We start from the raw sequence: 15,763 nt of genomic DNA, 5'->3' as shown, positions 1-15,763 counted from the left end.
CTTTCACCAGGTCGTCGGTCCATCTGGCAGGTGGCCGACCCACGCCACATACCAGAATTTATACATACCTACCTAATCTAAAAACTACGGGTACCTAGGTAATGTTGAATACCCCCTTGTAAAAATAACCATATATAAATATAAAAGGTACAGGCTTGAGTCAAATACCTATTTTAATAGGACATTTTATTTTATATCTCACCACAAGTTTAATATCAACCTAATAAAATAAAACCAATTTACATAAAAATAAATTATTTTCTCGATGAACGAGTTTTCGAAAGATCCAAAATTGGTATTTTAACAATAAGCAAAGTATCAACGGTGTTATGTAACGTGCCAAAGGATATTTCTCTGATTTATGGAAGGCTATTGTTTAATTTTGCATGGCAGTTTTAATGAGAACCGTAGAGAACGCACTTGTCGCTTTGTTTCATTGAAAACAAACAAATAAGTTGGTGTAGCCATAATAAATAAAGTGGACACGTAATTTCTATGTCGGCAAAATGCAAAGACTTAGTTTTCGGTTTCTTATTTTATAAATTATATCTTTAAAAACAAAAATGTTCATAATATGTAGTGCAGGTATTATACGTACTGAATTACAAGTAAACTATTTCCTGTTCCGAAACACTTGTGTAGAAACAAGATGAACTAAACGCAGCCATGTTGTTTTTTTTTGTTTGTAACATTAATCATGGACGTCGCTTCTTAGTTTTCGGCGTTTTGTTGAAAAATATCGCAAAAATGTGTAATTAATTTGTAAATCGAGTGTTTTTTTAACGTTGTCGTATAACAGAAAATGGTAACGATTGTTGACGATTTAGATTCTTTAACTTTGCAAGAACCAATTTTCAAGGATGTCAAATATTATGTTTCTGGCGATGTCTCGGAAAGGGTTTGTTGTCTACTTTTTCGTTTATTTTTATACAGTATTGTGGTGTTAAACGTGACCGGTTTGGTTAATGTACGTTTCTTCATTCCAGATTATTCAGTTACTTCAGTCAGGTGGAGCGGAGAGCACAAAATATTTCTCTGACTATGTCACGCATCTAATTTGTGGCCAAAATGCTGCGGACACTGACATCGACGAAGCCCAGGATATCTACCAGATACCTGCAGTGACCGAGCATTGGGTGCTTGCGTGTGCGCGTCTCAAAAAATTGGCAGACCCTAAGCCTTACATCCCTCTTAAAAATAAGATATTTACTAACATAGTTTGTTGCATATCTAGAGTGAGTGTTGCTGACGCTAAAGCCTTGTTCGCTGTTATCACATATCATGGTGGAAAAGTAAAGTTGAACTTGGACTCTCAGTGTACTCACCTGATCTGTGGAACGGCTGCAGGGAGAAAATACAACGCTGCACTCACACTTCCTTCCTCAAGAATTAAGATAGTGACTCCTGATTGGGTGTTAGAGAGTATTAGGGCTAGAATTCAAGCGGTGACTGATATATTTCACCCTAAGCTGCTAATAGTGCCTCAACCTCCTCCGAAAGCAATGGACCGTATCAGTGCTATCACAGGATTCGACTTTGAAGAAGGTATTGCTAAAAACGAAGTGCCCACACAAAATATGGCTGAGAACAAGGATGACAGTACACAGGCTTTGTTAGATAAACTCAAACAAAGAATGCCGTGGAACCATCCTCCAGCCAGTTCTAGTGCGTCTGCTCCTACAACACCAATCAGTTCCATGGGATACACATCAACATCTATGCCAACAAACAGTATTATGAGCAAGTCTATACCTCAGGGAATAGTGACTCAGAATGTCCAGTTACAAGGCAACCAGGGTAACCAACAGCTGCTACAGAAGTTTGGGCAGCAAAATGCTGTGGTATCACAAGCCGGTATGAGTTTGCAGTCTCAACAACTGAACATGCAGCAGCAGCAACAACAACAGCAGCAGCAGCAACAGCAGCAGCAGCAACAACAACAACAGCAGCAGCAACAACAGCAACAACAACAGCAATACCAAAGCCAACAGCAACCACATGGACTGACTGCAATACAAATACAACAGCAAAAGATGTTGCAGCAACATCAACTTAAAATGCAAATGATGCAGCAGAATAAGCTTGGCAATCAACAAAACCAATCAGGGTTTCAGCCTAATGTGTCAGTTTCTCAAATGTCACAGAACTTGCAGGGTCAGTTACAGCAACATATACAGAATAATCAACATCACTTACAGCAGAACATCAACCAGCCTCCGACCACAATGAGCTCAGCTCAGCAGCATATTGAGAATATAAGTCAGATGCTGAGTCAAAGTGCTAACAACTTGCAACAACAGCAGAACATGGCAATGAAGCAAAGCTTGAGCTTAAGCCAGCAAAGTGCTTCTCAAGCTGTGCAGAACATTGCCCAGCAGTTAGCACAATCCACTCAGAATCTACAAAATGCTAAGCTTAGCCAAAATCTAGGACAATCACAAGTCATGAGCCAACAATTAATTAACTCAGGACAGCAAATGTCACAACAAAATCAAAATTTAATTCAACAGCAAACTGTTCAGTCTATATCTAACCAACAGAATATTAATATGGGAGTTGTCAGTCAAGGTCTTGTGACATCATCTCAAGGGCAGTCTGGACAGGGAGTCCAACTCAATCAGTTGGTTAATTCCAACCAACAGACTGTCCTTGGTCAGCAAATACAGTCAGTCCAACAGACTATACAGAACCAGCAAAATACTAATGTTCCAGTGCAAGGGGCATGGAGGCAGCAAAATATACAGATGGTACAAAATGTCCAAGGCCAACATCAGATTATAAGGAATCCCCTGGTCCAGACCCGAGCACCTCAAAACCAAGTTATATTGCAACAACAAATAATGCAGACCCAACAACAGGCTTTGATAAACAATCAACAACCACAGCTGAGCCCACAACACACTATACAACAGCCTCAGCAAATACTCCAACAGTCAATTGGTGGGCAAGGCCAGCAAATAAACCAGACACACCATCAAATATTGTTCCAAAAGCAGCAACTGTTGAGCAGTTCAGGTCAGCAGCAGATAGTGCAAGCTCCACAGCAGGTGTTGATCAACCAGCATACAGGACAACAACAGATACTGGTGCATGGAAACCAGCAGGTTACCCTGCAAGGAGGCCAGCAGATAGTTTCTCAAAGCCAAATAGTACATCAAGGAGGGCAGTTGGTGAACCAAGGTGGACAACAGATAATAACCCAGGGCGGCCAGCAGGTTTTGACACAGGGTGGTCAGCATGTAATAACTCAGCAAGGGCAGCAACATCAAGTTGTGATTGCTCAGTCGTCCCAGCAGATTGTGACTCAGTCTGGGCAACAGATACTGGGGCAGGCTGTGGGTCAGACACAGCAGGTGTTGACCCAAATGCCGCAGTCCCCACAGGCTGGGTCGCAGCTGTCTGCGGGCGGCAGCATCCAGCAGATTATCACGCACGGCGGGGGGCAGCAGATAGTGTCCCCTGGGGGTCAGCAGATTGTGCAAGGTGGGCAGAATGTGTCGTGGCAACAGCAGCAGTACTTGCAGCAGAGGCAGCAGATTGCTCAGCCAGGAACTGTTGCACCTAGGGTATGTGACACTTATGATTTTTATTCATGCTATATGTATTGTAAAACTTACATGTGTTTTTATTACTGTTTGTGAATGTTTTGTAAAGTTATGCTATCAAAGGAGGACAGGTAAATATTTATAAGACAAAGAAATTAAGGATATAGTATTATTTATTATATTGTAATAAACTGAGAGCATAATATTTTTCATCACGATAGGTTAACTTCTTATGTGTACAATGTTATCATCTTCTGATTCAGCTTTTACAGAGTAGTGCAAAACAATGACAACTAAATGAAACAAATTAAACTTATATCTGTGTATTTTAAGTTCTTGTAACATCCTACATCATAACATACATTCCCCAGGTGTCGTGGACGGCGGGCGGCGGCGGGCGGCAGCTGATCCACCTGGACGCGCAGACGCACGCGCAGCTGCAGCAGATGAAGCCGCAGGAGCGCGCCGTGTTCGTCGCGCAGCTGCAGAAGCGGCGTCAGCTCTCACTGCAGCGACAAGCTGCCATCGCACAGCAACAGGTACCTACTGCCTGTGTTCCGTTGATAGAGATGACAACTAAAGATCATCCATCCATATATCAATAGTTCTTATAAGATTGTTTGGAAAATCGAGTGGTATGGTTACCACACCACGCGACGTGTTGCGGGTTAGATCCCTTCGTAACACAAGCATTTTTTGTGATACACGAATGTTCGTTTTGCGCGTGTCTTGAATGCTTGCGAGAACCTGCGTGACAAGGATTCTAAGTTCCTTATGATGTTTTTCATACTTACCAAGTAATCTATATTTTACCTTAATAGATTTTATGATTCTCATCTAGATTGTACCTCTGCCCAACTAACATTACATTACCTTGCATTACAGCACGAATTTAATGAAATATACTTTTTTTTTCACAGCAGCCGGGCGTGGTGACAGGGTCACCGGGTGCGCCGGCACCGGCTGGAGCTCAGAGCGTGACCTTCATACGCAGCCAACTTGCCCCGGGCCTTGCTCAGCAACAACAAGTGCCCGTGAGAACCTTTAAATTGACACTAATAAATGGCCAAACTAGACATGAATAGGAATTTGGGTCTTATTGCAATTTATCAACACTACGAGAAATTACATAAAATTATAAAATACCTAGTAATTAATTTATTATGTTTGTTATGTCAGGTACAATGGCTACAGCAGCAAGGAGCTAGAGCGACAATACCAGCCGCTGCGCCTGCGCCGCCCCCGCAGTCGCCCGGTGAGCTATACATAAATGTATTACATTGAAGTATGGTAGCGCATCATACGACGCGTGACGCTACAAGCAGTATGGAGTTAAACCTTTTACCTTGAGTTTTTAAAAATATTATATCAACAACAGTCCTACATAAAGAACTAAGAAATGTGTTGAAGTTGAACATTTGCATACTTTTCTGTTTCTTAAAAATGCTATAAAAATCTAACTAGAAAAGGCATTCGGCGAATAAATAATCATCTGTTATCATTCACTACAAAATTAAACTATAAGAAAAATAAGTCCAGACTAGCACAGATCAAATTAAAATCCGTTTATTAACTATAGGCTACAAAGTAGCAGCTTTTGAGCGTCGAAGAGTCATGTGATATAGACAGCATCCTCGCAGATCAGCATTTATCGCCCGCCCTTCCCCGCTTCCTAAGTGCTCTGGCTGAGAAGAAGAAACAGCGCAACAAAAACCTACAACATATCAAGCTGTCACTTCTTCACAAAATTATTACATGAATTGATCAAACAATCTGTAGAGAACAATCGAAAACACCAGAAAGCATACACATTATTCCATGAGGTCAAAGTACCCATCCCACAGGCTACTTATGGAAAAATACAATAAAAACCTTTTTCATATTGATCAGGTATTCCGTAGCGAAACGTTATAAATTTTGGTATTTAAATGATACATACATACATAATGCTGACGCTCAGTAAAGGCATTATAATTTTAAATGGCATCTAGTTCTAACACAATATATTTAGTACTTCACATGTTTGCTCGGTGACCGCTTTCACTGGACGCTTGAGCTTTGAAATTGTTTAACTTTGTGGTTCCGTAATGGATACACAGGATCGTGAATGTGAGTTTTTGTTGTTAATTTATTCATTGAATTTTTTGAGTTTTTGTAACCCCCAAAAGGAGAGTTTCAGTAGTGCTGAAATAAATTTAAGGTATGCTAAAAATATAAAATAATTTATAATTGTATTAAATTTCATCAGTCATTTTATGAATAAAGCTAACTTTTAAGACAAAGTTTTAAGTGCATTGGTTTAGGGGTGGATATTCAATTCACTAATATAAATAAAAAAACTTAACAATGATGTAAAGTTTTTGACATATCCATATTTTTAAGTTTGATATTACAAGCCCAATTTACTATAATGTCGCTCCTTGATCTCGGTTTCAAAAACTTAATTTTTGATTTTAAATAAGAATAAACTACAACTTCGTGTTTCAAGATTCTGATGAGTAGCTTATAAATCGGCTGCTCGCATCTAGCTCCTAGCAGCCATCCTGCACAGATCATCAGTCCACCATGCCTGAGGACGTCCTACACTACGTTTGCCGTTGTCTATAACATATTGTATTCCCCTAGTGGGCGCAGCGGGCGTGTCGAGCCCCGCGGCGACCCCCGGGCCCGAGTCGCAGATGCAGCAGCTGCACCTGCAGCGCCAGCAGCAGTACCAGCGGCTGCAGCAGCTGCAGGCGCAGCGGGACCACGTCGCGCACCACGCCGCCGTCAAACAAGTACACGCCACTGTAAATCCATGACTCACTACTAATGCTTCAAGCTTCACTTACATTTAATATAACACTAAATCACTTGTTTGTACCACTTGTATCTCGATATGTCACGTTTGTTAAACTTGTAATTCGTTTGTTGATATCATAGACCAAATGAAAAGATAGTCTTGTTTTCTAGTTGTGTATCAGAGTCACGTCAAGAAATGGGTTTCTGTTGTCTATTTATAGCTTTCCTTGGGTATACTTGCAGTTGGAATTAGCAATTTAGCAGCGTAGACCAGCGGATAGTGGGTATCCAGCGTCCACCATCATATCTTTGGCAAATTTAGACAATATTAAAGACTCGACACAACAACCTCCAAAAAATGTCGATCAGAACAATGTATCTAGTACATTATTGATTTGTTTAAATTTGCTCCTGTCTATCCTTTCTATTGGTCTATGTCACTTGCCCTTCAATATACCACTTGTGCATTGTTTGTTTTTTGTTTTACCATCAGCCTGCTTCCCCTATATCTTGCCAGATTGTATCCACATTAGAAAAGGTAAAATATTTTTCATTAACTTATTATTGTCACATACACTTCACTAATTAAAACATATACTTTTAATAACGTAAAGTTCAGTATTAACAACAACATAAAAAGCTATAATTGTCGGTTTTTAAAAGAGCTGAGGGCAAACTACCACAAGCTCATAAAGTAACGTTATTGCTGTGGGAGAGAGATGCCGCTCTTTGCCGCATATTGCGCTGTCACGCTTCCACACTATAATAATATTATTTGAAGTGGTAGTAGGCCTGCAGATGTCTTCTACTTTTTATTGGTGTACCAACGACCGACACTATTCATGGTATATGACTAATTATTAATTAAAAATAGCCTATTGATTCTAGATTGTAATTTTTCCCCATTATATTCCTAGTTTATTGTAGAATATTTGATCTTAAATTTGGGAAAGACCGAATTTTATCATTGTGATTTTGGTTCGAGGTACACCAATCAAATGTATAGCAATACTCAGTAAGATGTAGGACATTGACCAGCCTGCCCCCGCAGGTGCCCCCCGTGGCGCAGCACGTGGTGGGCGCGGCGCTGTCCGAGCCCCCCGCGGACGCTCTGCTGGCCCCCACCACGCCCGACCAGCAGCAAGGTACTTATACTGCCTGTTCACTTACCTCTCATATAATTCGCTGGATTGACATCCTACCTTACAAATTGAATCTGAGACTGGGTTATGATCTAACTCACTAAGAATAGAATATAGTTAAAGGGAAATAGTCATATAGTGATATATAGTGAGAAATAGTTATGGAAATAGTTAAATTCAATGCAATACCTGGTCGAAAACAGCCAATTCTTTTGGGTCTAAGCCTCATATCGTAGTGACTGGGATTTTCTTATCATGTAACAATCTGTTAATATCCCACTTTTGGGAAGAGGCCCATTCCCACACAGAAAAAAATGAAAATTGATCACAACACGTGCTCAATGTAGGTTGTCGTTTCCAAAATGCAAGTTATTTTTCGAGATACCAGTCCAGTGTATTATATTAGAGGTCAGTGCTCCTAAATTATACCGCCTCACGCTAATCATTATGTCAAACACTATCATATTCAATGTGCATTAAAACAGGGTTATATCATGGTAGTTGTTGGTTAAGGATCGTCCATTAATCATTCGAAACTCTGTATATTTGAATTGAAATAAAACTTCTAAACACGTATTTTATTTGAATATTCTTCGACTTAATGAGTTAAAATATACTTTCATTTTATTGTCATAAATGTGGAAAGTTCTTTTTTTTAAATCAAGTGATGATTGGACGTTGCCTATATATTGTACTTGTTGAATAATTGAAAACTGAAGTACTAATTGATCACTCGAGCCTAACTCTCTCTTCGCTGTTACAACTTAGTAATATTATTATTTTTTACTTTACTGGACGGGTTTTTTCTACGAACCGAACATAAATACTCCCCTTAAAAGACATGCTTAGAAATTTGCAGAAAATTTAATAATTTAAATTAAATATAATTATTCTTGAGTAGAACTCCCACAAGTTGCAATATGAACTAACAAAGTGACGGCAATCGCTTTGGCCATTTTCATGAAACATTCAGTTTTCCCTTTGTAAATTAATAGGTAAATTCGCTTAAAAGGAATAATTAGAATAAACTTAAGGCAGAGGTACTTTCATGTTAATATTACCAATATGAACAAGTAATAACATGTGTTTAATTATTCATTTCAAATTACCAAATTCACACTCATTTCCTCATTTTGCACCGCTTTCTAACCCTTGATTTCTGAAAGGTTTCAATTAAATCTTGTTCAATTTAATGTCCACTACGATTGGCTGTCGAAAATACTCAACCAATCACAGAACAATACATATGAATAATACATTTATATAACCTTTTAGAAAGCGGGGGTAAATGTTTTAGCTGAGGAGAGCGAGAAATGGCGTTCAATTAGGCCCTAGCAACTGCACTAGTCCAGTCCCTATTTTAGACCATTTAGATGTCCTATCAAAGCAACCTGATCTATTAAAAATATATAGAATCAGTTGAAATTTTACACACCACAAGTATTTTTGGCCTTTGTTCGATGCATATATCTGAAATTGATTCACAGTAGTGCCATGTGTGCCTTCAGGATTTGACTAAGCAGTCGCTAAACAGTTTTGTGATCCGCTTTTAATGCACTAGTCGAATAAAGCTCGCAATTTTGAGTCCAAGCTTTTAAACCCCATAACTGGGGCCGTATTATGAAACGATAAATCTTCTATAGTTCGTTGAGTCAAAGAGATGGTGGTCTATCTATAACATGTTTTGGTGAAGACTGGTCATATTTGTTATTACGTTTCTGTGCATGAATTTAACGAACTTTCTTCAAGTAAGTCATTGTCCAAATCGGATGAAAAATATGGTAGCCTCTCATACAAATGTTGATCAGCTGATAACAAATTTTTATGGGAGGATAATGTTGTTTTTTACGTTCACTCTGAGTTTCTTATACAAGTTTGTTAAATTCTGTGCACAGACACGTTATTGGAAATCGATCGGTTTCTTTTCCAACATGTTGTATATCCCTATCTCTCTTGAACTATTCCCAAAACTTCATGATACGGGGGCTGGAGTGGAGACACAAATATCTAACTTCCAGGCAACGCTCTTCTCGTGAACCCGAAGACAAAAACCGCACTCGCAAACATGCTTAGCATCAGGCTTCAGGGTGGCACAGCTAGTGACCATGAGCCTTCCGCAGCCGGCACGCTGCGGCTCATGACGGCGGCGCACGCGCGGCCCGGGCCCGCCGCGCCGCGGCTGCTGCTGCAGCATGCGCACGCACACCCCCACCACAAGGTACGTAACCGAAACCGTCTGCAGCAGGTACGTACCCTTAAAACATTTTTTTTTCTAAGAGTCACACAACGGCGGCAGGGGTCAACGGCTGCAGTTACCTCTGCTGTTGGCAGTATAGAGCTCTTCTTTCAAAAATGTGTCCCAAACAGTGTAAGGTCATATAGATTTCCGCTTGAAAAGCGAATGCGAACTGCTAATGGATAGGCGCGCCGTATTTCGTAGATTCTGAATTTTCGGACTTATTTTACGGACAATAATTATAACTGTCACTGTCGGGACCAGCTGCCGTAGGAGTGTTGAGGTCAGGACACTCGATATCTCCTTTAATTTTAACAGGGGTTAATTACACACAATATGTCTGTTTAAGTCACAATTACCTCACCATCGAGTTCAACAAGGTACGTAGTACGGAACCTGAAGATATAATTTGTTTAAGAATTTCTCTTTAGATAGCTTGTTCGATCTTCGACCGGTCGCATATAACTTAAAACTACTACCAAAAAGGTTTTCGGACGCGTCCACAGGAAAGGAATCATTTACGTCACTTCTTTACCAAGAACACTACAGCAACTTTCTACAATCACAAAATGTTTTAGGTATACGCTCCGCCCGCACGACCTCCACCTGCGCGTGCGCAGTTCTACGGTCACAATCCCAACCTCAAACTACCACCGGACCTGTTCCTGTTGGGATGCGTGTTTCATATTGTAAGTGACACATATTCATAAACTACTAAACTGATATTGATTTGTGTAAAACCGATACTAGTTTGCTTTTTCAGTCTCGAGATTCCCACAAAGAGATCATCTTGTTTTCGTGTCGATATTACGGTCTTATTTTTTTAAGGTTCATGCGCCCAGTGTTTTGTTACGACAAAGAGGTATATTTTTAGATGTCACGGTAATATTAAAAACCTTTATGGATAAATGAAGGAAATGCACCCGACAAAATATTATTCTTATTTTATGACTTTCAATTGGTAATATTATTTTTATCGTCAAAAGCAGAAACGTGAAAGTATCTAACAGAAGATTACAAATAACCGAAGAAAAGGGCCTTTAATAGAATGATTTATATGGGTATAGGTGGAGTATCAGCAATCGTGGGGTGCTGAGCGCGTGGCCCGCTGGGCGGAGGCGATACAGCGGCGCGGCGGCGAGCTAGAACCCGTGTACTGCGCCAGGGTCACGCATGTACTGTGTGAAACGCAGAAACACGGCGTTGTCATGCAGGTAACACTCGGTCATGTTTTAATAGGACTTCGATGAGAAAAGCGGAATAGATGTTCACTGTTTATTATGTCAAGGTTATTTGTTTCCCCTTTTTAGTTGCATTTTCTACAATTATTCACACTGATCTGGTTTCCAGTTGGAATAATCCGATTTTCAACGATTTTTGTAATTCCTCGTGTCAACCAATTCAGGCATTCATTTCGATATTTCCTCATAAAGCGAGTTGCATGATTTGATCGTATAACCAATCGAGTTCAGTTGCCCTCTGCACTCGCGTGTTGATACACGTTATAGGGTTCTTGATGAGTGCGTACTCTGTCCAGGCTCTCCGCGACGCCAAGCGCTGCGTGACGGCGTACTGGTTGTCGGACGCGATGCTGCGGAGGGGCGTGGTCCCGCCGTGGCACGCGCTGCACCTGCCCAGCATGTACGCGGCGCGGGACCGGCCCGCCCGACACCACCGCGCCGCGCTCTCCGGCTGGCGCGCCGAGGAGAGGGACAGAGTCACCTTCTGTCTCGAGCACGTCGGCGCTAAGGTACACACACACACACACACACTACACCTTCAATGCCATTCGTTTTGAAAATCACATTCTCGATCGCAACACAAAAAAAGGAAAATACCGTTTTCCGTATCCTAAAACATCAATCCTAATACACTCAAACATCTTAACAACAAATATTCACTTTTTGTTTAGAGCAATAAGGATGTGTTTTGGTTTAAAGGGATATTTAGTAAAAATAGACGTGTGTCTCTCGCAAACGTTTAATTTCAACATACCAGCTTGACAATAAGTGGACTGTAAGTTTGAATATAGTAATAGCTAGTTATACATATTATATACAATCTCTAGGATTGTGAGTACTTACTAAATTAAACACTTTTAAAGATACTCACCTAATCCCAATGAAATCCACAGCTAACTCCATACATGACGCGGGACAACACGGTACTGATCTGCAAGCGGGCGGAGGGCAACAAGTACCGGCGCGCGCGGGAGTGGGGCATACCCGTGGTCACGGCCGCCTGGCTCACGGACCTGCTGCTGGGGAACATGAGCGCGCTGTCACAGGTATGTGGAACTGGGTTTTATACCTGAAAAAACTGTTTACAGGTTGTGCAGGCAGGTTGCTATGACTGCATGATATGCTGTCGAGTTGATATGCTGACCTATATATGGTCATGCTGTATTCGTCTAAAGTTAAAAGTAGAGAAGTAAAATCTGTGATGAATGTCATTTACGGAAATGATTTTCATGAGTTCCACTTTGCGAAATTTATGACTTCTTTTGTTATTTTTGTTAACAGATCGAGAACGCAAAATACCAACAGTTCAACTTGACGAGTCCATTCAGAATGGATTACAGTTTAGTGTCACATTTAATGAGTAAGTATTTTTTTTATTTCCTTAAAAGCTGTTACAAGGGATTTTAAAGTGTGTTTTTAGAATAATTGTGACTTCAATAACCCGTTTCCTTTGTAGACGCGTGGAAAATGCCAATCAACATAACTCAGGAGTCCCACGAGCGGGCCAAGCGCTCGGCGGCAGCGGCGTGCGTGGCTGCGGGCGGGCGGCGAGCCAAGCGCGCGCGGCTGGCGTCGCCGCCGCCCGCGCTGAGCCAGCCGCCGCCGCAGCCGCCGCCGCTGCATCTGGCGCCGAGGGTCGCCTTCTCCGCGCTCTCGCCGCATCTGCAGCATAAACTACCCGCTATCGTCAGGTAAAACATACTGCGATTGTACTTTCGACTTCGCCGGCTGCCTTGCACTTCTCTTCAAAATCCACACTTATGTCAGCGTGAAGTATTATAATACTTTATTTGTTGTTGTCAAGTGAAAGAATCAGTTTCGTTGGGAATATGGTCATCAAAACCGTTTTTAATGGCATTAGATTAGTGTGAAGTTAATGAAGTTATGCTACCGAAACAACAATTTAAAATGTGTTTTACGACTTATTTGCCTTTTTGTTTTATTTTGAAAAAGAACTTTATGGATACACTTTATATTACAGTGACGATACTAAAATCGAAGCCGACGAAATTGCGAATTATATTGTCGAAGAAATTATGAACAGAATATAAATTAAACGAACAAAGTCTCAAGTTTAGGTTATCCAGTTATTTTCTTATTACATGTCGATATTTATATTAAATTAGATTTACAGATTGATTATTCGGTGTAGTTAGCTACAAGTACCGTCGGTGGTTAGTTTCATTTGTAGTATAAATGAATATTCTTAGTACTCACTTACACCATACATTATACACAATATATTTTTACCCAGTAATGTAAACTAGCTGTGTCTCAGCCACTCATTCAGTCTATTACGTAGATACAAAATTATCTAGTAGATACAAAATCATTTAGTGCATTTAAAATAAGGTAACATTTTATTCCAGGCAACTAGGCGGTCTCGTGGTGACATCAGCGGCCGAGGCCACTCACCTCGTGATGGACAAGCTGGTGCGCACGTGCAAGCTGGTGAGCTGCCTCGTCACCGTCAAGCATCTGCTCACGCCCGACTGGGTGCTGGAGAGCCAGCGACTCAACAAGTTCGCGGACGAGGCCAAGCACGGCCTGCGGGACGAAGCCTTCAACAAAATGTTCAATTGCGATATCTCCGAACTCCTACTATGCGGCGAACAGAGAAAGAAACTCTTCGACGGCGTCACCTTCTTCCTCACTCCCTGCGTGAAGCCCGCGAGAGGTGCCTTAACAGAAATGATCGAGCTTTGCGGAGGAAAGGTGGAGAAGAACAGACGCTCCTACGTCTCCATACAAGAAATGCACAACCAGAGACCGTACAGTTACCTCGTGCTGACCGTACCCAACGACCTGCATCTAGTGTATTACCTGCTGCAGTCGGAAAAGACGTTAAACGTGGTGTGCAGTACCGAGGTAGTGCTATCCGCCATTATGAGGCAAAAACTACAAGTTGAAGAGTTTCTCGTCAAAATAGACTAGAATATACTGTCTTAACTGTGGAACTAAGAGGAACAGGTGTTACATATATCGAATTTGTCTATTTACAGTTTTACGTGTATGAGCAAAAGAATTGACAATATTGAAAGTGTTTATATAACTCGTGTCTTCGATGTTAATAGCAGATTACTTAAAATATTCGATTCCAATGTTTATAGATTTATAAATGTGATATGCATTTGTTGTTGACTTTGGTCAACGTAAAAGAATAGTATTACGACCGTTGCAATTAACTTCTGCGATTATTTTTGTTTTGGAATCTCCATTTTATTTTTTTACATTATCTCTTGTTAAAAGTTCGCAAGTTAAGTTCAATTTCTATGCTTTGTTAAATTTTGAAAGAATAATGCATGTTGCGTTTAACTAATAAGGAGAAGTTTTTGAAGTATATTTTTCATTTGTGTAAATAGACATTTACTACGGTCTGGACCATGATGTATAAAATGAGAAAAAGAGACATTAAGAAGTATATTATAGTATGTTTATAATATTCTTGTGTTTTATTTCATTTCATTTTCTATAAAAATGCATGCTGCTTACTTATTCTAAATTAAAGGTAAGTTATTCAAACAACTTTAAACGATCGCTAAAATCAGATAAGCAGTCGCTCCAAATTACAGGAATAAAAATCAGAAATTTTTACAGATAAATTGAATACTAATACTCATTGTTTTACACTTAACCCTCTACACAACAATGAATTGGTTGGTGTGGGTTGAGATTAAAGGCCTTCAACAGTCTCAGAACAGAGGTCATTTCGCTATGTACTCTGTTTCGCTAGCATATCTCGAAATTGACAGTATTGTTTTTTTTATATATAAGCATTGACGGGCCTGTTGGTCTAGTGGTTAGTGACCCTGACTGCTATACCGGAGGTCGTGGGTTCGATTCCCACCCAGGACATATGTTTGTGTGATGAGCACGATCATTTGTTCTGTGTCTGGGTGTGATTTATCTATATTATGTATGTATTTAGAAATATATAAGTATGTTTATCAGTTGTCTAGTACTCATAATACAAGCTCTGCTTAGTTTGAAACTAGATGGCGTTGTGTGAAAGTTGTGGAATATTATATGATTATTATACATTGTTTTGTTATGTAACCGTTAACATTCACTGTAAAAATGTAAAAAATTACGAAGTAGTTTGCCGCCGTAAGTTTGCCCACCCCTTTGGTCACTATGCCAAATCCACCTAGTGCGAAACGTGTCGCGGATTTGGTCCCTGCGCAGGATAATCATTTGTGCGCTCCATAAATGCTTGTTCTGAGCGCGGTGTCTGTGCATACGACTTTATTGTTCATGAAACTAACTAAAACAGTTAAAGTAAATGTAGCTGAGTACGTTAAAGAATAAAAGCAAATACGCGTCTGAAGAGTGGTAATATTAAAACATAAAATAATGTGAAATAAGAGCCATAATAATATATTAATGTAATCATATGCGTTGATTGTCGACTTCAACGACTAAAGAAGTGCTATATCTAAATGGGTGCCAAGTCCTGTAAAAGATACCATTTCTTATTATAACAAATTCATCATTTATTATAACAAAATCATATATAGGGAAATTGGAGGTAGTTCAAAAATCCATTTCAGCACGTTTCGGAACGAAGAATATTAAGTCATATTTTAGAGAGGCTGCCAAAGTCAAGATCCACTTTGTACGAAATCGACTTGGTTTGACAAGGTCTCTCAATAAATCGAGTAACCATGATTTACCAAAATAAATTCTAGCGTACCAACTTCGAGTTGAGAATCGAAGAAATATCGATATTCAGTTAAACACTGTTTGATTTATTTTCTTATCTTGAAGAGATTAATTTAACATGTAATTTTTTTTAAAAGTACTGTGCATCTGATACAG

General features: G+C 40.0%; 1 protein-coding gene across 4 annotated transcripts; it reads left to right on the top strand.

Moving 5' to 3' along the window:
• The first annotated feature begins 666 nt into the window (after window positions 1-666).
• Window positions 667-14,387, top strand: LOC113493606 (PAX-interacting protein 1). 4 transcript variants are annotated; one of them, XM_026871636.1, is made up of 16 exons: window positions 667-898; window positions 987-3,566; window positions 3,917-4,084; window positions 4,466-4,579; window positions 4,725-4,800; window positions 6,171-6,322; window positions 6,820-6,864; window positions 7,378-7,471; window positions 9,487-9,686; window positions 10,283-10,393; window positions 10,772-10,918; window positions 11,242-11,454; window positions 11,839-11,991; window positions 12,227-12,305; window positions 12,402-12,636; window positions 13,315-14,387. In XM_026871636.1, the coding sequence occupies exons 1-16, from the start codon at window positions 803-805 to the stop codon at window positions 13,877-13,879; spliced, it is 5,028 nt and encodes a 1,675-aa protein (XP_026727437.1). In that variant the 5' UTR covers window positions 667-802; the 3' UTR covers window positions 13,880-14,387. The 4 variants fall into 4 exon arrangements, with proteins under 4 accessions (XP_026727437.1, XP_026727436.1, XP_026727439.1 ...); XM_026871635.1 differs by having other exon boundaries at window positions 6,171-6,334; XM_026871638.1 differs by lacking the exon at window positions 6,820-6,864.
• Window positions 14,388-15,763: the final 1,376 nt, after the last annotated feature.

This window comes from Trichoplusia ni, chromosome 1 (assembly GCF_003590095.1).
Source record: "Trichoplusia ni isolate ovarian cell line Hi5 chromosome 1, tn1, whole genome shotgun sequence".
NCBI lineage: Eukaryota > Metazoa > Arthropoda > Insecta > Lepidoptera > Noctuidae > Trichoplusia > Trichoplusia ni.
Note: the sequence above shows the minus strand (reverse complement) of the source record. Positions and strands in the feature narration are given on the sequence as shown.

Coding starts and splice junctions, on each gene's coding strand:
- LOC113493606 (XM_026871635.1), top strand. CDS start 803: ATGGTAACGATTGTTGACGATTTAGATTCTTTAACTTTGCAAGAACCA. Junction 4,085..4,465: donor CTGCCATCGCACAGCAACAG/GTACCTACTGCC, acceptor TTTTTTTCACAG/CAGCCGGGCGTGGTGACAGG. Junction 4,580..4,724: donor CTCAGCAACAACAAGTGCCC/GTGAGAACCTTT, acceptor TTGTTATGTCAG/GTACAATGGCTACAGCAGCA.